Genomic DNA, 19434 nt, shown 5'->3' with positions numbered 1-19434 from the left:
ATTATTAGTAGTAGTAGCAATAATATTATATAAATATTATTTTTTTTATGCTGTTAATTTTGTCGTAACTGACCTTCTTGTTTTATAGGCTATATATATATATATATATATATATATATATATATATATATATATATATATATATATATATATTAGGCTACTATATTCCTTTAATAAATGTCTTTTTTGTTGTTTTTTGCAGTGGTTAGTTGTTAGTTAATTGTTAGAAGCGGCTATGCGTTTTTATTTATTAATCCTGTGCTTGTAGTATTTATTTTCAGGGATACTTAAAATGATCAAGACCATGTGAACACCTGGTTTCAGAGGCAGGATGTAAGAGTGATATCCTATTAGCACAATTAAAGCTATTGAGACTATCAATGAGGTAATTTCCACTCCAACTTATTTTGCAAAACAATATTTATTATCAATGAAAAACACCGTGTAAAAAATAGCACACTCCGAATATACAGTACCAAAGAATGTACATTGTTTATTAGGCTACTGAGAAGTACACGTTGTATAAAAATGCTCGATTTTCACCCTTGTGAATTTTCATTACAAAGTACAAATAATAAAATCAATTTGCCAAACTAGAAAACATCTGTGTTTTCACACAAAATATATCATTGTAGACATCTGACAATTTATTTTATAGCCTGTTAAAAATGTTGTCCTGAGACGCCCTATGCAGTGATTACCACAATCACACTGACAACGAAAAGTTCGTGGGGGCGAAAATTAGATTGAACTAAAATGTTAACATAAATATATATTTTATATTTCACAGCTTGAATATAGGCACGAACGTGTTAATGTTCACCATTCAGCTGTGTGAAACAAAACAATACAAAAATAATCCTACCTTAAGCACAGGAGTGTATCGCTTTAAAATGTGACGTTTAGTTTAAAAAAATTAACAGCCGCTAGTGCCAGTCACAATCCGGTTCGCGTAGGTTTCGTGTAAAGACGTCGGTCCGTGCAAGACTCCCGGTAGTTGGCTTGGGGAGTGCTGAGACGCGAGGGTCGGCGGCAGCACCGGGACCACCGGGGAAGTCCGTGAGGCACAATGCGAGTGCGTAGGGCTTAAAGAGCTCCCGATAATGCTGTCTATGGAGAAGGGTGAACGGTGAACCGGGGACTTTGCCGCAGTCTGTAAGGGGGAAGAAAGCCCGGGGCTAAGAGGAGGATAGAAGCGGGAACGGGTGAGCTCCGTTGTGGTTGGCATGAGGGAAGGCGCGGGGATGAGAGTTCCGGTGTGAGGATGCCGGGACGGGGGCGCCTGCTGCTGCTGCTGCTGCTGAAAAGCGAGGAGCGCGGAATGTGCATGATAAGACTGAAGCTGCAGACCGTATCCACAACCGTAAGGTCCGTAGCCGTACGCAGCGGCCGCGGGGAGAAAGCCTCCGTGCTCGCGGAGAAGTTCAGGTGCCTGCTGGCGCTTAAAGCGTTTCCGGCGGCGTAGAAAGCTCCCGTTATCAAACATGTCGGCGGACTCTGGGTCAAGTGTCCAGTAGTTGCCTTTACCGGGGTTCCCAGGCTCCCGTGGAATCTTGACGAAGCAGTCGTTTAAGGACAGGTTGTGCCGGATAGAGTTCTGCCAAGCTGGGAACTTTTCCCGGTAGTACGGAAATCTGTTACTGATGAAGTCACAGATCTCGCTGAGCGTCAGGCGCTTCTTGGGACTCTGGAGGATTGCCATGGTGATGAGTGCGATGTAGGAGTATGGGGGCTTCACCAGGGTGTTTTTACTTGCTGGCTTGTAGGGGTCCCGTGCGGCGGAGGCATCCACACAAGGCGGCGAACCGCTGAGCAGGATCTCGTCGTGCATCTGAGCCACCTCGTCAACGTAGGAGCGCGTGTGGCCGTCACCATCTTCTCCCTCCCCAACCACGTCGATGTCGGTCTCCTCCGAGAGCACAGACGCATCCGACATCTCGGAGCTCAAAGTCATGGCTCTCTCGGGTCCCTGATGGGCTACGGCGGAAAAGCGCTGGGCGTGCTGAGCCTGCGTGTTACCTGCGCTCTCGAATCGAGAGAACTCATAAGACGCGCCGAACAGATGCGGAGAGGACGTGCCAGTGTGTCACCAGTGCCATAGGCTTTTAATGGATTACTGTCGGCACGGAATCAAGAGGTCGCCCAGATGCCCACATCCACACGTTTATTCTGTCTGGGGAGACCCTCCTAAAGGCCAGACCAGGATTCCAAAGAGGGCGGACCTTTCCTTGCGCTTTATACCAGCTCGCTGATCACATGACAACAAAGCGTCAGCGCTGCTATTGAAGAGACAAAAAAAAAATATCAGTCGTTGAAAATAATCTAAAGAACGGCGAGGTTCTATCTTTAGCGGGCACCGCCGTTTATTCCACTGGTTTGGTAGGATTTTCCTGGGTGAAATGCTACAGTCTTCTTTAATAGCCTATAATGACTCGAAGATGTAAGAAGCTCAGCGAACTAAGCACATCGTTATGGTAGGACCCTCCCTGGTATTGTTATATTTCTCGTAACAGCCTATGAACCCCATAATAAATGTTTTATTTTTTATTTTTTTACTATATCTGTTCAGGTGCAGAGCATGACGTTTATTGTGGACATAACGGAATTGTTGATGGTTTCAGAAACATTCACTCGGTTCCATGTCTGCCTCACTACGCATCGCAGTTTGCGTGACAGGGGAGTGCACTAGATCATCCGCGAGCCATTGGTAATGGAAAAAAGTCAGCTGTTAACTCGCATCAGTCACGCGGATCACGAAAGAGCATTCTAGCTCGCGAAAAAGCAGGGCACATGCGCATGTGCCCTATCCCGAGAGGCCAGCATTGTCATATTCATAATTAATTTTAGTAATTGGTATCAGGTCGGGCAAGAGCCCCCTATTTCCCCCTATTTTAAAAATGTTAAATGAGTATATTTGTGAGTATTGGACGCTTCTGAAATGTCACGATTTTACACATTAAGGGAAAAAAGAAGCCTGGGTGTATCCTTTAACAGTGACACCTAAATCGAAACAAGAGCACAATAGGCTACATGACAATAATTAAAGAATTAAAAAGTTAATGAAAAGGTTAATGCTGCTTGAAAAAAAAAATAAACAAGAAGTAGAGTATCCACGGCTCAGGATTAAAATTTAATTATTACACGCGGAATTTAAAAAAAAAATCCCTTTGTAAAAACTAAAAAAAAAACAAAAAAAAAAAAAAAAACATTCAGCTGAACAGTTTGTTATTTTTCCCTTTCAAGGACTGTGTCTGTCTTTTTGTTTTTTTTTCCCACGTTTGTTTTTACAGTGAGCCTATAAAGCCGAATGCTATACTCTCGATAGCTGAATATTAAATAGGCCTAGAAAGTCTATCAAGTGTGAAGCCTATTTGTTGTGGTTAACAAAGCACTCACACACACTGCATTCAAATATTTAAAAGGCGTATTGTTTTGCAACATTTTCATTCATTTGTTAATTATTTGTTTTAATAGCCTAAAACAATTATCAGATATAATAAATGTATACACTCACGTCATAATATCTTCACTCAATTGTTATTATTATTATTACTGTAATAATAATAATAACAATCATAAACGCTTTTAGTAATAATTTAGTTTAGGCCTACTAATAATTTAGTAGGACTAAACAAACAGAAAATAAACAATACTCAGTTAAGAAGCTCGCTCTGTCAATTTACAAAAAAAAACAGAAAAAAAAACAGAACAATTTTATATAAAGTTGGCTACTAAAACAACTTGTGGTTAGGAGTGATGAAAACACTTGTCTAAAAGACACACAACGCTGACCCATAGAAACTCGTGTACCCGACATAAAATGAAGGTCTTTACAAACTCCTCAAAATGAATTATCTTTTCCTTCTTTATTACAGTTTCATGTTGGTTCTGGAGGATGCAGTGGGTATAAGGGGTATTTTTGTATGATTGCAAAAACATCTGGTCCGGTTTGATGGCCGTTTTATGGTAACTCATGTGGTCAGGCTTGTGTATTTAACATATATTTATTTCAGCCAGCAGTTATTAAGGGCAGTGAGAGCGCCATCTCGCGGCAGTTCAGATCATAGTTATAAATCCTTCTATCCGTTTTGTTCATCTAAATGTTATCTAAGCGTTTCTGCTTTGGTTCCACGGGATTATTATTTTATAAATACTTAAAAAAATGTTATTTTGGAAGCAAGTCTGGATTGCTAAAATCAACTGAAATTAATTTAAGGTTCGTTTCATAACTTAATCATATAATAAAATACATATTCAATATTAAAATCATTTTCAGAATCAAAGCTTCTCTAATAAAAACATCAGCCTTTAATTATTAGGGCTGGTCCATTTTTTTTTTTTACAAGTTTGGCTGGATGTAGAAAAAATATATTGATGTTAGGGACTGAAACTGCTATATAACGATGCTACCATAATAGGCTAATATAGATTTAACAGTTAGCTAAACATTAATTATAGCAGCCTATAGAAAAGCATGTTCTTTGTGGGTTAAGTCATAAGACAATCATAAGCTGTGAAACCAAAACTATAGTGGGAGTATTGACTTTTAACTCTGATATAAAAATATGCTGTTTAGCTACGCTACATCTGAGACAAAAGCAGTAAATTTTGCCAACCTTATAGCTGCTTCATCGTTGCTGCATATTTCTTCATGATTTTAAAGAAGCCACACAAATGAAATTTTGAACATCTGTCAGAAAGCGTGCTGTGCGGCAAAATAAACTTTCACCAGGACATTAGGCTATTGACCCTAAAACTATACGAGCTCTGGTGAGGAACTCATTTTTAAAATTCACTGGGTTCGAAAAAATAGGCAAAATTCTATTTATTTATTATTTTTTAAAATATAGCCATTGTTTAAAAATTAACACTTTATCATCGGTTAAGTGTTGCCTATTTATTTGGGAAGAACACAATTCCAGATCAGGGCATCACAATAGCTGGCAGTGATGTTCCTATTGGCTGTGGCTTAATTATTCTGCGCGTGCGAGTGAATGAAATAGAGTTTTGAGAACCGGGGCGCCGTGAGCTGCATGGGTCAGGGCTTGTATGTGTGGTTAAACCACATCTAAAGTGTTTCTAAAGTCCCGGAGGGGTGAGCAGGCGCTTTCCGTGCCACCATGAAAGCGCTTCCTTGCCACGGTTGCTCTGGGTGACAAGTCCCATGAATATAATAAGAATGGAACCTATCTGCAGGGATTCGCACGTGCTCTACAATTAATTTCACTTGCACGGCATAAAACGTGTGCATTTCAATAGTTCTTGAAAAATTCTGCTGCTCACTAAATAAAGAAGTGTATAGTTATCTGACAGCCTATTATACCATATAATCTAGCGAGTAGCCTAAACGTGGGAAAATCATTTAGCCTATTTCGAAACGCTTATTTTTACAGTTTATTTTCTAGAAAAACAAATTATTTTCTGGAAACAGCTCAGCGATTCTACCTCGTGCCTAACACGAGTAATTTATTCTCTGAGGATTTCATGTGCAAATCCAGATTTTATAATTTCATGCAACGTGAATTTATTTATTCTCATATCAGTTCATATTTTCATACATTTATTTATTCAACTACATTTTTTGTTTGTTTATTGTTTGTTATATGCAGGAGAATACACTGCTGTGTACAGATTATATAGTTCCATAGCTATAAACATGGGGGGACATGTCCCTCGCACTTTTTGCATGTCATGACCTGTCGTTTATTCTTAATTAAAATGAGGCGATCTAAACATTATGGAGCGCTAACTCTCGTGTAATATATGTTTCATTCATACTGGAAGCCGGAGGGCGCTCTCTCGCAAAAAATCCAAAACGGTTTCGTAGAAGTAATTCAGCCAAAGCTGAAAATGCAGAAACGCATTGACTGATGAAACGTGAAGACAAACACACGATTGCGACAAGATATGGTTTGTAAAGTATATGAATAATGCAGTGCTAATTGTGACAACCTTCTTAATGTTTTTGAAAGAAGTCTCTCATGCTCGCCTAGAGCTACATTTATTTAATCAAAAAATAGGCTACGAGAAAAAACAGTAATATTGCGAAATATTATTACAAATTGAAAGAGCTGTTTTCAGTGTGAATATACTTTAAAATGTAATTTATTCCTGTGATGCAAAGCTGAATTTTCAGCATCATTACTCACATGATCCTTCAGAAATCATTCTAATATGCAGATTTGCTTGTGGAAACCATGATACAATTTTTATTTTTATTTTTATTTTTTTGGATTTTTTGATGAATAGAAAGTTCAACGAACAGCATTTATTTGCATTTATTGTCACTGTCACTTTGATCAATTTAATGCATCCTTAATGAATAAAAGTATTAATCTCTCTTTTTTATTTTGTAATCTTATCACAAATGTTTGAATGGTATCATGGTTTCCACAAAGATATGAAGTAGCACAACTGTTTTCAACATGTATAATAATCAGAAATGTTTCTTGAGCACCAAATCATCATATTAGAATGATTTCTGAAGGATGATGTGACACTGAAGACTGGAGTAATGATGCTGAAAAATTGTAAACTTTGTAATACCATTTCACAATATTACTGTTTTTACTGCATTTTTTGATTAAATAAATCCAGCCTTGGTGAGCAGAAGAAACGTAGGCCTATTTCAATTGTACAATTACAATTGTAATGTTTCCAAACTTTTGATAGGTTACTGTATTTTCTGCCTTATTCTGTTTTTTTTTGTTGTTTTTTTTTACATTGTATAAAATCCATGAGGACTTAATGCACAATTGTTTGTAGTACATAAACCAATCATAAAAGTGTCATAAAAATATAGAGGAAAATATTAGATATTGGTTATTGTTCAGCAATGTATTTGATTTCTTATTAAAAATAAAAAAAATTCTATCAATAAGACAAATGTAAGTTAAAAACTGGTATTGCACCCAACATTTCTGCCCCCCCCCCCCCCCCCCCCCCCCCCCCTCACTTATGGAAATGATGGCTACGCCCCTAAATACACTTTAATGGACGTTTTCCCACAAAGCAGTGCCATTTTAAATACACTAGACTACTAACAGATGTTATTAATGCTTATAAAACTGCATATTGATTTGAGATTGCATATTGATCTGAGGCAAAGTCAACATAAAACTCGACAAAGTTATTAAACATGAAGCACACCATTTTTGAGGGCAGGATCTTAGTGTTCACGTACTGGGACGACATAATTTCTGGATGATATCGTGTAATTTACACTCACATTTAACTTACAACGTTACATTGATATCCCACAGAAGACAGCCGACAATGTTGACCGAACTCTATTCTTGGCCCAGGGTGCAGAGCAGGCAGGCATGGTTTCTGGATCCAGCCCACTGCGTCGCATTTCAGCCCTGTCGTCACATCCGTCTTCCTCTCTCGCTTCCATCTTGCTCTCCGCGTGTGTTTGCTGCTAGCGTGCAGGTCAGTGAGGAGCTCTAAAATACTCTATTTCCTGCACAACCACTCCTGGTTCCGAGACTCAAGGTAAATAAGTACCTTATTTACCAAAAGCGGCTGCTGTTTTGTAAGAATCACCCGCGGAAAGATGCCTGAATTGGTTCGGGTGAGATTCGGCCCTGCCGGAGGAGACCCAGGCCTGAGAGCGCGTGATAATAGAACTTGCTGCTAGCGCACTGGAAACAAACTCAACGAGTCTCCGCACGCGACACATTTATCTAATGTGTTTTATAGCTATATTTACAGACAGAATGCTGATATCGTTTTTATTTGTTACGACTTTTCCGTCGTTGTTTTCGTCTAATAAATTGGCTAACGTTTTTCTTTGTGTACTAAGAACATCTGTTTCTTCAGAGTTTTGTGTTTAAGACTTTGAAGGGCTGCAGAGTATAATGCGTCTGGAAGTGTTATTGTGCGGGTGTAACAACTAACGTTACCTGACTTTTACTGCTTTAGTTAAGTGGTCGCTCTTGCTCAACAGGCCTGACAGCCAGCTCCGATCTTTTGCTCTTTACTTAGCCGCTGCTCCTCCAATAAAATACTCGTTTTCTGATTTGTTCAATGTGTTTGAAATCGAGCAAAAACTTAATTTGGACGTTTTAGTAATGGCTGCGTGAGTGTGTGTTGAAGTTTTGCGGGCTAAAGAGAAGTTTGTCCGCTGAATGTGTCATTCAGGCCGCACCCCTGCAACTCATTTTGCTGTAACTTCGTTCCGCACTCTACAATATCATTGACACCCTTCTGTCTTACAGATGAAAGAAACGATAATGAACCAGGAGAAATTAGCCAAGTTGCAGGCACAAGTCCGCATCGGTGGAAAGGTAAGGGCTGATAAACAAACAAACATTGAAACCTAGTTAATGTATATTTACTGCATAAATATCAGGCCAAATAAGAGTATTTCCTCACGTATTGATGCTGTTTTCTTTTGATAGGGCACTGCTCGCAGAAAGAAGAAGGTGGTCCACAGAACGGCTACTGCTGATGACAAAAAACTCCAGTTCTCCTTAAAGAAATTGGGAGTAAATAACATCTCTGGCATTGAGGAGGTAAGGTTTGGCTCAACTGAATACATGTCCACATTTACCAATGAAATTTGAAATCTTTCTATGTGCACAAATGCTTTGGTCTCTCAACTGTCTTTGTTTCTTTGCAGGTGAACATGTTCACAAACCAGGGTACGGTGATCCACTTCAACAATCCCAAAGTGCAGGCCTCACTGGCAGCCAATACCTTCACCATCACAGGCCACGCCGAGACCAAGCAGCTGACAGAGATGCTGCCCTCTATCCTCAACCAGTTGGGCGCTGACAGCCTGACCAGTCTGCGCAGACTTGCGGAGGCCCTGCCCAAACAAGGTGTGTTCAGTTCTCTAAATGTGTCAGATTGCACGAGTTAGAGGCAGTGTGTCACATTTCATTGTTTCTTTCATTTTATGCAAATAGCAGTATAGTGAACTACTAACTAACCCCACAAAGTGGTGTGTGTTGCTAACAGGTGTAAGCACATTTTTGGGGGAGGGGTGTGTCATTGCTGCTGGTCTGTTCCTAGAGAGTATACTTTAAAATAGACTTTTAGTTGGTTTTTTTAACCCTTGACTGAATGTCCAAAGCAATAATACCCTTAATCTTTTAAAGGGCTAGTTCACCCAAAAATGATAATTGTCATTTATTACTCACTCGCATGTCGTTCCACACCCGTAAGACCTTCGTTCATCTTCTGAACACAAATTAAGATATTGTTGATGAAATCTGAGAGGTATATGACTCGTCCATAGAGAGCAATTTAACCACCACTTTCATGGCCCAGAAAGCTACTAAAGACATCGTTAAAACAGTCGATGTGACTACAGTGGTTCAACCTTAATTTTTTGAAGCGACGAGAATACTTTTTGTGTGCAAAAACAAAACAAAAATAACAACTTTATTCAACAATATCCTCTCTTGTGTCATTCTCATACACTGTTTACACCAGAACACGGGCTCAGTATTGGCAGAGGCTGTTCACGTGAGCAGCAAGACGCATGCAACGCAAGATATTGTTGAATAAAGTTATTTTTGTTTTGTTTTTGCGCACAAAAAGTATTCTCGTCGCTTCATAAAATTAAGATTGAACCACTGCAGTCACGTAGACTTTTTTTTTAACAATGTCTTTAGTACCTTTCTGGTTTTATTAAAGACAAATGTATCTTAATTTGTCTTACGAAGATGAACAAAGGTCTTATGGGTTTGGAACAACATGAGGGTGAGTATTTAATGACAGAAATTTTATTTTTGGGGTAACTAACCTTTTAACTCAAACCCCAGTTTGGACAACCTTGGTCTAAAGGAAGACTTAAATACTTATTATTCTAGTACATGACCCCCCCCTCTCTTTAATATTTGGGCTAATGTATGTCTGAAGGCTTTTAATTCTGTTAATTATTAGAAGTGCTCTTGCTATTAGGGCTTATGGTTAATCTGAGCTGATGCATCCTATAATATATGCATGTTTAGCCATGCTATTAATGGAAGATATTTTATAGTCTCTTGACAGTATTGCAATTGACTGTTCTAACTTCCTACTAACAGTGTATTGTTTAAAGTGGGGAATGTTTGAACATTGTTTTACATTTTTTCTCCCTTTTGTTTCAGCTGGTGATGGAAAGGCACCGGTAGCTGGTGGAGAGGAAGATGATGACGAAGTTCCAGGTCAGTATGTTGCTCTGAACCCCCCCCAATTCAGCTTTAACCATATCTTAAGTTTTGCAACATGCATTAACCATAAGTTTATTTTGCTTACATTTCCTATTATTCATTGAGTATTTTATATGCCTCCTAGCTTGAGCTCCACAATCATTATCATATGGGTTTCTTTGCGTGTGGTAATGTAAGCATAGCACGCTTGCTTACGTTAGAGCAGCGTAGTTGCTTGTGTTGTGCAAATGTCCAAAAAAGGAGGGTTTCAGCAGGTTGTCTAGGCTGTTACATTGTCAACATATACAAGTGTTTAAAATCTCCTCTATTGTTTATGAGCACTGAAAGCTCAGTTTGCTTTTCTTTTTAAAGAGAGGGGGGCGAACACATACGGTTGCCATTACAATTCCCCAGTTCTCCTTCCTGAGCAAACTCCAGTTCGTAATTCAAGTCTTGCACATGTACAGTATGATTACATCTCCGATACTGCAAAATTAGCTCACCCGTGCGATGACAAAAAGGGTTAACAGCTTGTGCCATTGTGCCCATTACTGAGATTCAACCTTTTCTGTCCCCTCTGAAAACAATCAAAGTCCAGCCTTCTGTTAGTGATTCCCACTCTGACGCCCCGGAGCAGAAAAGTGGATGTTCCATTTATCAGATTTCATCTCCTAAAAGGCAGCCTGCTTTGATCCTCTGCAGTTTCATTTTTACAGCTGTGGACTTCTCGGTCTCCCAGTGCTCGTTTATGTTCTCTATGGAAATCACTTACACACGCGAGCTCACACAAGTGAGAGAAAGGCACAGAAATTGCTTTTTCAGATCATGTCTATAAACACTCAGTGTTTCATAAAGATGAGATTTAGGTTACATTTACATGACAACAAAGTACTAAAAAAATAAGTTTTTCCTTTGCCTTTTTTTGCGTACAGATGACAAAATGACCCCTGTTCACATGGATCCGCGAAAACAATTAAAAACGCTGCATTATGCTACCAGGCCAGTAGTTGGCATTGTCACTTTGTAAAGAAAAACTATGCGCCTTTAGATTAAATACATTTTCACAAATTTGTTTTTGTAGATTACACAGAGACAATGGTATTGTTTTCAAAAATGTGCACTCTGAAACCCGTTTTAAAAAGTTAAAATTTTCAGGCCCCCAAAACGCTTTTGTTTTTAGTTGAAAATGGTGTTGTGTAAATGGCCTCTTGAGGCTGATTTATAATTCTGCGTCAGACCTACGCTGTAGCCTCTATGCTGTAGGATACACTTCGGTTTTCATTTATACTTGTGTCGTTGTCTGCGTCTGTCAATGACAGTATCAAGGCAAAGGCCAAATAAGCAGCTTGTTGTGTACGTTGTTGAAGCAGCAGCAGTGATGGTGGCAAACACACAGCGACTTTTGTTGCATCTTGAGTTGTTAAATATCAAAGTGTAGTTATTTCGCAAGCGGAAACACTATCGCAGATTTTTCTAGTAGACCAATCACAACACTTGCGGTCCGCGTAGAATTGATGTGTTGTTACATTTTTGGAGAGGTGCACGTCAGGCTACGTGTGCTACACACAACCTACGACGTAGCTACAGCGTAGGTTCGAGACTTGTATAAATTGGCCTTTAGTCGTCACTCGCATTGATTAAATGCTTCTTCATGAATCTTGTATTTCCTACAAGTGTTAAGTCTTTGTAAACCCTTTGAGTTGCCTACATGTCGATCTGATATTGTTTTACTGAATCCACGTCTTCTCTCTTTGCAGATCTCGTGGAGAATTTCGATGAGGCTTCAAAGAATGAGGCAAATTAACGTCATGGGAAGGAAAGGCGTTTGAAATCTCTGGTCTCAGTGGAGACTTGTGGGACTTTTTTCCACCCCCTTTTCTTTTATAAATATATTGCATCCCTGAATCTCCTATAACTTTTTTGTGCACTGCTGTGGCCCTCATGTGTCCATGCTGAGAGTATGAGATTGAATGAACCACGCAAGTTCATGCACAGTTTTATGAGTGTGTGTTTGCTTGTGCGGTCCAAGAGGCATCTTTGCCTCCACCTTCCCTGTTACTGAGGCTCACTCATTTGGAGCTTGTCTGAATCAACATCTGGAAATAAACATTTGCTATTGACAAAAAGCTTATTAAATACTGTGGTTTTGTTGTTGCGTTTAATTGGGGGTGAGGTCACTCCATGCTGTAAACAAACACAATTATGATTCTTTAGGGATTAGTAAAAAAAAAAATGACAAACTCATGTTAGAAATGCAGTGCATTTCTAGTGTAAAACACTTTAAATAACATGTTTTTCAGACATAAATCGGATGCATCCTTTAGTGTAAGTAAAGGTTTATTTACAGTTTTGTAGAACAAAATTTGCCTTAAAAAGAAGGCAATCCAAAGAGTAAAACCTGAACAAAATCTTTCTGGGTGCAACAGCAAAAACAAGAGTGACAGTTGAATTAGTACTTGGAAAATTCACTGTAAACTGTTGCTGTAAATCTATTTTGCACCATGTTCTTTTCAACTACACTGATTCTCAAGTACCCGATTTAGATGTACTACTTTTTATGAACGTTCAGCAGTCATAATACCTGACAAGTTTAATGTGAAACAGCTTAATTGTGCATTAAATGGCAAGTTAAATAGCTTTTCAAGTACACATCACAAATACACAAATATCACAATGACTAAACAAAACCACACACACATATATATATATATATATTAGTAAATTCAAAACTCAAGTTCTGATGTCAGCAATTGTGATTTGTTGATCTGTACATTTGCATGTTCATTCAATGGTGGATTCAAAAATGACAATTCACTTCATCAGTAGACAGATACTGAACACTTGTAAAACTCAAATATTCACTCCAATTCTTGTATTTGCCATGGTTATTCTTTGATACCTTGCAGAAGCTTCAGAAGATGAGCCTCCAAGACCTGTTGGACTGGGAAACAACGTGAAGAATTACAATTACATGCAAGTTAAGACTGTAAGACCAACACAAAACAGGTACAAGTTTAATGATCTCAGCTTCATTAAACAGTCATATCTTAAGAAAGCTAAATTTGATGGTATTACTTTAACACTGATGGTAATCTTGTCAGAGTTACCATTTCTATGACCCATCGCCACAGCCATGTCCATAGCGTTGAACCCAGAGTCCGACTCCATGGTTGGGTCAGCTCCACTCTCTAGTGATGAGAAGTAATATTCAATACACTATGCATGGCAGTGAAATGAAATGATTTTAAAGTAAGTCTTTTTTACCTAAGAGGATTTCCACACAACGAACATGATTACCATGCACTGCATAAAGTAATGGAGCGCCACCATTCTGGAAATACATAAGCGCAAATCAATTATTTGCTTAAACCTTGATTTTGGCTACTACAACTCACAGTTCAAGTAATAGCAAGAAGTATATCCACACCATATAACAATACTAGGAAAAAATATTTGACTATTTGTTTCTTTCTATTTGACCCCCACCCAACAAACCCGTCACATCCATTTTTATTGCTGTTGAACTACCAGCATATTTGGCTATACTGTACTATAGTATAGTATGTACCGACACATGATTGTCATTTACAGAAATCAACAAAGTGACCATTTACCCAATCATACTCATTGACGTCAACTCCACAGTCGATAAGCATTCTGACTATATCTGTGTACCCTTTACTGCAGGCCAGTGACAGTGCACTCTCTCTCCCTTTGGCTAAGAGATGAGGATCTGCACCCTGAAAGAAAAGGACTGTGAGTATCTAGAGATTCAGCCATTAAATTTGACTTCAGCTTTGTGTGTCAGACAGCTCAGCCTTACTGAGTCTTTTAGCTAAAATTTCAAAAGAATGAAAGAGGGGAGACAGAATAAAGAATAACAAAGCTCCTGGAACAGTGAGCCCAAAAAGCAAAGATGGCAGCATGCACCGGCCGAGCATTTGCCACTGACATGAATAGGAATGTTAAAGGTGCCCTAGAACCAGTTTTTACAAGATGTAATATAAGTCTAAGGTGTCCCCTAAATGTGTCTGTGAAGTTTCAGCTCAAAATACCCCATAGATTTTTTTTAATGAATTTTTTTAACTGCCTATTTTGGGGCATCATTAACTATGCACCGATTCAGCGCGCGGCCCCTTTAAATCGCACGCTCCCTGCCCCCCCAAGCTCTCGACTATAATACAGTGGATTTACAAAGTTCACACAGCTAATATAACCCTCAAATGGATCTTTACAAGATGTTCGTCATCCATACTGCATGCATGGGTCGGATCATGTGAGTATAATATTTATTTGGATGTTTACATTTGATTCTGAATTAGTTTGATAGTGCTCCGTGGCTAAAGCTAACATTACACACTGTTGGAGAGATTTATAAAGAATGAGGTTGTGTTTGTGCATTATACAGACTGCAAGTGTTTAAAAATAAAAATAGCGACGGCTCTCTTGTCTCCGTGAATTCAGTAAGAAATGATGGTAACTTTAACCACATTTAACAGTACATTAGCAACATGCTAACTAAACATTTAGAAAGACAATTCACAAATATCACTAAAAATATCATGATATCATGGATCATGTCAGTTATTATTGCTCCATCTGCCATTTTTCGCTATTGTTCTCGCTTGCTTACCTAGTCTGATGATTCAGCTGTGCACAGATCCAGACGTTAATACTGCCTGCCCTTGTGTAATGCCTTGAACATGGGCTGGCATATGCAAATATTGGGGGCGTACATATTAATGATCCCGACTGTTACGTAACAGTCGGTGTTATGTTGAGATTCGCCTGTTTTTTGGAGGTCTTTTAAACAAATGAGATTTACACAAGGAGGAGGAAACAATGGTGTTTGAGACTCATTGTATGTCATTTCCATGTATTGAACTCTTGTTCCAACTATGTCAAGATAAATTCAATTTTTGATTCTAGGGCACCTTTAACTGATTGCTTTGTGCAGGTAAATTTGGACAATTTGATCTCAGTGATCAGTTAAACATAACTTTGAAGTAGTGTAAGTGTACAGAATGTTGCACTCACACTCTGTAACAGGAACTCCACCACAGCAATCTGTCCATGAGCTGCTGCCCACATCAGTGGGGTGAATCCCTCTTCATCCTGCAGGTTTATCACAGACTCTAATTTAAAGAGAAAAAGAAAGGTAAGTGTCAGCTCCTCATTTATCACAATTTTAGACATAATTGACCAAAGAGATAATAATTACACTACTGTTCAAAAGTTTGGTGTCAGAATTTTTTGAAAGTAAATTAATACTTTTATTCAGCAAGGACATGATGTCGAATTGAACAAAAGTGACAGTAAAAACATTTATAATGTTGCAAAAGATTTTCATTGTAAATAAATGCTGTATCTATTCATCAAAAGAACCCTGAAAAAAAGTATCACTTTCCTCAAAAATATTAAGCAGGACAACTGTTTTCAATATTGATAATAATAAATGTTTCAGCATATTAGAATAATTTCTGAAGAACCATTTGACACTGAAATCTGGAGTAATGGCTGCTAAAATGGCAGCTTTGCCATCACAGGAATAAATTACATGTTAAAATATATTAAAATAGAAACAATTATTTAAAATTGACTTTGTAATATTATTTTCAGCTTTACTATTTTTGATCAAATTAACACAATCTTGGTGAGCGTAAAACTTTCAAAAACATTTACGACTCCAAACTTTTGGTAGTGTATTTAAAGATGCAATATGTAAGAATTTTGCAGTAAAATATCCAAAAACCACTAGGCCAGTGTTATATATTTTGTTCACTTGAGTACTTACAATATCCCAAATGTTTGCAACTATTTGTAAATCGTGAGAAAATTGCAAGTTTAACCAAGGCTCCGGGACGTGTGAGGAGTCGCCTGTCAGTTGCGTCATACCCGCGTTATCCTCGGTTTCCAGTTTTATTTTGTAGAAACCATGAAAACACCAAAGACGCTTTAATATACATGTTTTAATAGCCAATGCAACAACTGCTTTGATACATTTATATCAATACAGCATTTTCTCCATCATACAATACGTTTTAAAATTAATTGCATGCCATTTATCAACACAAGCCATCCAGCATTTAAAATTATATTCTAATATCGATCTAGCTTACTGCAGTGTGCAACAGTGTCTCACAGCAGCCACCGAGCGAACGCACAGAGTAACGTTATAACATTTTCAACACACTCAGATGTATCTAATATGATAAACAGAGCTGTGTTACCTCATTATCATGACCGGAAAAGCGGAAGCGGTGCCGGCGACTGTGACATAATAAAAGTTATGCTGCTCGTGAGGCGTGTGTTGTGCAGTCGCTCCAGCGGCCTCTTTCAGCTCCCACAACACTCAGTCCTGCTCTGCTTCATACTACAGTAACGTTAATAACCGCATCCATGAATATGATTCCTTCCCAAGTCCTATTCCAATTATTTCCACCGGCTGTGACCACGTCCCAAGATTCTGCACTCAAACTTGGCGTCATCAAGCTGCGCCTTTGTTTTGAATAGGCTTCTAGCAGACAGAATATATTACATATTGCACCTTTAAGATCAAACTGCACTTTTGCTTCACATCAAGTTTACAAACAAACTTGCCTTGTTCTATTCGACTTGCTAGGAACACCATCTCTCCTTGTGCTGCCAATTGATGTATAGACAGTGCTAGAAAAGAGAAAAAAAGTTGAAGATGAAGTTGGATTTAGTGGTCAGGGGTGTCCAGTCCTGGTCCTGGAGGGCCAACGTCCTGCAGAGTTTACCTCCAACTTGTCCCAATATACCTGCCTGGTAGATTGTAGTAATCCTGAGGACCTCGATTGACTCGGTTCAGGGTTGTTTAATTGGGGTTGGAGCTAAACTCTACAGGACAGTGGCCCTCCTGAAGCAGGATTGGACACCACTGGAGTAGATTGACAAATATCATTGGACAGTTTTGCCAAATGAAATGAGAAGCCTTACAGTGAACAAGCAACGGTGTGGATGAGACCTCGTTCCCACGGTGTTTGTTGGTGAGTGTGGTGGACTGCTTTATTGGAGAGAAGTGTTTGGTGGTCGATGGCGTGTACACATGCCTAACCTGAATACCAGGTGAGGGAGATGTTTGGATATTACACTCCGCTGTAGAGAGAGAAAAAACAGAAACAAGACATCTTAAAGACTTTCCTGACAACTATATTCATCAAAAAGGTGGCCATTTTCCTCCATGCATTTGCTTTACCTTTAAATAACACAGAGGCCACCTCCAGATCAGAGTTCACCTGGTCCTGGATGTTTTTACTGTCTTCCTCGTTCAGTGACTTAACGAAGCGTGAGCATACGTTCATGTCAAAGCGATTGGGTAATATAAACTTTATGCCCATGGCGTTCTGTGAGTTGGCATCCTCCACTGAGCCAATGCTGACTGATGGCTCTACCTTGATGCCCGCCACCTCTGGTAAAGGGCACAAACCTTCCATCTCCTCCGATGCCATTGTCCGCACAGGATCTGTTATATTCCACAGAAGCTACAAATGATCTTGAGCTTGTTCCATAAATAAAATCGTAAGTGGATGATGTTTGGGTCCCATGCAAAATAAAGCTTTTATACCTGGGATATTTAGAGAGAGATTTACATTAATGGAAATATGTGAATGATCAACTGTAACTCATATAGCCACATTGTAAACACAACTTAAAGGGCTACCGTGTTGGTGACATTTGTGCCTCAGTTTGAGTCTATGAATCATCAAGATTATTATGATGGTATTATAATAACAGATTTCGTTGTGCAATTTTAACCATGCATGTTTGAAAAAGTCCTTTAATCCTGGCCAAATATACATAATCTCACATGCCCGACAAATGAACGTGCTAAATGTCAGTGAGACCAAAACAAGGTTAGCCAACCAGCTAACTACCTTTAAAAATACTCTGTTTATCAGTAAAGAGGAAGAGAAACATTTACTGTACAAACCCAGCATGTGCATTTCATCTGTTAAAACGCAAACGAAATATGAGAGCGCACACCGGGTTAGTTCATTGTGCAGCATAGCTTGATTTCTAATGCAGGATTAACGGGCTAAGGCTACTGTCGTATTATTTCAGCATTAAATACAACAACTGTACGCGTTTATGGAACATTTTATCGCAAATGTAAACCTTGGTTTATATTACATTATGCAATCATAAATACCTACCGAGGTTATTAATATCGTATGTTTTGAAATGACGGGTTGTTCTTGAGGTCTGTTGTAAATAAAGTTTTTCGAAGGCAGAGAGGGTGGAGTCAAATGTGTTCACCAACATATGGATGTTTAAATGCATAAAGTATTGGAATTACATTGTACCCATGGTAACCGTATTTGTCACTAAGTTTCCTCAGCTATATTTTACATAATAAAGATTTAAATTGTTTATTATTTTTAAATACACCCATATCGTAGCCTAACAGTATAATAATTGTAGGTCAGTTTGACAAATTTAAGAGCTGTAATGATTTTATTAATATCATACACTCCCTTCACATTTTTGAGCTCACAGTGGCATGTGACTGTGAGCAACATGCCAACCAAAATGATTTTCAGGAAAGAAAGTAAACAATGTTATCAAGATTATCTTTGCCTATATAGCAGTCATTGTACTGCAGATTATTTGACTTGCATAACCTAAATTAGCCATTATAATATATTCTATAGGTAAAAGGCATTTGAAAAGTAGTTTAAATAAAACACGAGAGGTGTTTCCAGTGTGACCTTCATATAAAAAGTTCAAGAAACACCTGGTACAGTTACTGTGACAAAATTGTGAAAAGGTTATTCACTGTCATCATGACAAGAATATGTTCTATAGTTTACCCATTTTCTGTTTATACAAATATTTTATTTGTTTGTGTGTTTGGATTACATGCGTGCTAACATATAGCGATGTGTTTGGAGTCGAAAGCAAATCTTGAATATTCGGTGATGTTTTTGAGTATGTGTGCTCGTGAGCTCTTGTCATTTGTTTATTACAAACTATTTGTGTAATTTTGGAATTAGTGGTCACTGGATATGTAATCCTCTATCAAAGCCATTCTCAGAACCAAGCAGAGCAATGCCTAAATATTTATGTAAAAATCTGGTCCAAACAACTGAGTGAAAAGGAAACAAAGCAGACTAGAGTCTGGCCCACTGCAAACCACTGAATATCCAGATAATAACATTTCCATTCTCTGCTTAGGTACAGCTGAAATGTTCAGTGTAATTTGAACAGACAGCTGCATTTCTCACTGTAGTATATTGGATGTTACTGATGGAAATTATGATTGGAAAAC

General features: G+C 38.5%; 3 protein-coding genes across 7 annotated transcripts; 1 reads left to right on the top strand and 2 right to left on the bottom strand.

Moving 5' to 3' along the window:
• Nucleotides 1–402: 402 nt before the first annotated feature.
• Nucleotides 403–7367, bottom strand: foxd1 (forkhead box D1). 3 transcript variants are annotated; one of them, XM_048188573.1, is made up of 2 exons: nucleotides 7229–7367; nucleotides 403–2279 (listed from the first exon to the last, which is right to left on the bottom strand). In XM_048188573.1, exon 2 carries the CDS (start codon nucleotides 1952–1954, stop codon nucleotides 917–919), a length of 1038 nt encoding a protein of 345 aa, XP_048044530.1. In that variant the 5' UTR covers nucleotides 1955–2279; nucleotides 7229–7367; the 3' UTR covers nucleotides 403–916. The 3 variants fall into 3 exon arrangements, with proteins under 3 accessions (XP_048044530.1, XP_048044532.1, XP_048044533.1); XM_048188575.1 differs by having other exon boundaries at nucleotides 7240–7366; XM_048188576.1 differs by having other exon boundaries at nucleotides 403–2276; nucleotides 7229–7352.
• On the top strand, nucleotides 7299–12268 carry btf3 (basic transcription factor 3). Of its 2 annotated transcripts, none has more exons than XM_048188581.1 (6): nucleotides 7299–7431; nucleotides 8220–8288; nucleotides 8403–8516; nucleotides 8624–8825; nucleotides 10101–10157; nucleotides 11900–12268. In XM_048188581.1, the coding sequence occupies exons 2-6, from the start codon at nucleotides 8220–8222 to the stop codon at nucleotides 11944–11946; spliced, it is 489 nt and encodes a 162-aa protein (XP_048044538.1). In that variant the 5' UTR covers nucleotides 7299–7431; the 3' UTR covers nucleotides 11947–12268. The 2 variants fall into 2 exon arrangements, with proteins under 2 accessions (XP_048044538.1, XP_048044539.1); XM_048188582.1 differs by having other exon boundaries at nucleotides 7347–7494.
• Nucleotides 12269–12461: 193 nt separating this feature from the next.
• On the bottom strand, nucleotides 12462–18446 carry ankra2 (ankyrin repeat, family A (RFXANK-like), 2). 2 transcript variants are annotated; one of them, XM_048188577.1, is made up of 9 exons: nucleotides 18320–18446; nucleotides 17362–17730; nucleotides 17103–17261; nucleotides 16743–16808; nucleotides 15180–15277; nucleotides 13757–13882; nucleotides 13407–13473; nucleotides 13250–13330; nucleotides 12462–13083 (listed from the first exon to the last, which is right to left on the bottom strand). In XM_048188577.1, exons 2-9 carry the CDS (start codon nucleotides 17612–17614, stop codon nucleotides 13028–13030), a joined length of 906 nt encoding a protein of 301 aa, XP_048044534.1. In that variant the 5' UTR covers nucleotides 17615–17730; nucleotides 18320–18446; the 3' UTR covers nucleotides 12462–13027. The 2 variants fall into 2 exon arrangements, with proteins under 2 accessions (XP_048044534.1, XP_048044535.1); XM_048188578.1 differs by having other exon boundaries at nucleotides 17362–17731; nucleotides 18323–18406.
• Between the last annotated feature and the right edge of the window lie 988 nt (nucleotides 18447–19434).

This window comes from Megalobrama amblycephala, linkage group LG4 (genome assembly GCF_018812025.1).
Source record: "Megalobrama amblycephala isolate DHTTF-2021 linkage group LG4, ASM1881202v1, whole genome shotgun sequence".
NCBI lineage: Eukaryota > Metazoa > Chordata > Actinopteri > Cypriniformes > Xenocyprididae > Megalobrama > Megalobrama amblycephala.
This window is presented reverse-complemented; position numbering and strand designations above follow the sequence as displayed.

What these genes read in the sequence shown, in the direction of transcription:
- foxd1 (XM_048188573.1), bottom strand. Translation starts at nt 1,954, where the DNA reads ATGACTTTGAGCTCCGAGATGTCGGATGCGTCTGTGCTCTCGGAGGAG.
- btf3 (XM_048188581.1), top strand. Translation starts at nt 8,220, where the DNA reads ATGAAAGAAACGATAATGAACCAGGAGAAATTAGCCAAGTTGCAGGCA. An exon ending in AAGTCCGCATCGGTGGAAAG is followed by an intron (nt 8,289 to 8,402) that starts GTAAGGGCTGAT and finishes TTCTTTTGATAG; the next exon opens with GGCACTGCTCGCAGAAAGAA. An exon ending in ACATCTCTGGCATTGAGGAG is followed by an intron (nt 8,517 to 8,623) that starts GTAAGGTTTGGC and finishes GTTTCTTTGCAG; the next exon opens with GTGAACATGTTCACAAACCA.
- ankra2 (XM_048188577.1), bottom strand. Translation starts at nt 17,614, where the DNA reads ATGGCATCGGAGGAGATGGAAGGTTTGTGCCCTTTACCAGAGGTGGCG. An exon ending in GGCCTCTGTGTTATTTAAAG is followed by an intron (nt 17,262 to 17,361) that starts GTAAAGCAAATG and finishes CTCTCTCTACAG; the next exon opens with CGGAGTGTAATATCCAAACA. An exon ending in GGCGATGGGTCATAGAAATG is followed by an intron (nt 13,084 to 13,249) that starts GTAACTCTGACA and finishes GTTGTTTCCCAG; the next exon opens with TCCAACAGGTCTTGGAGGCT.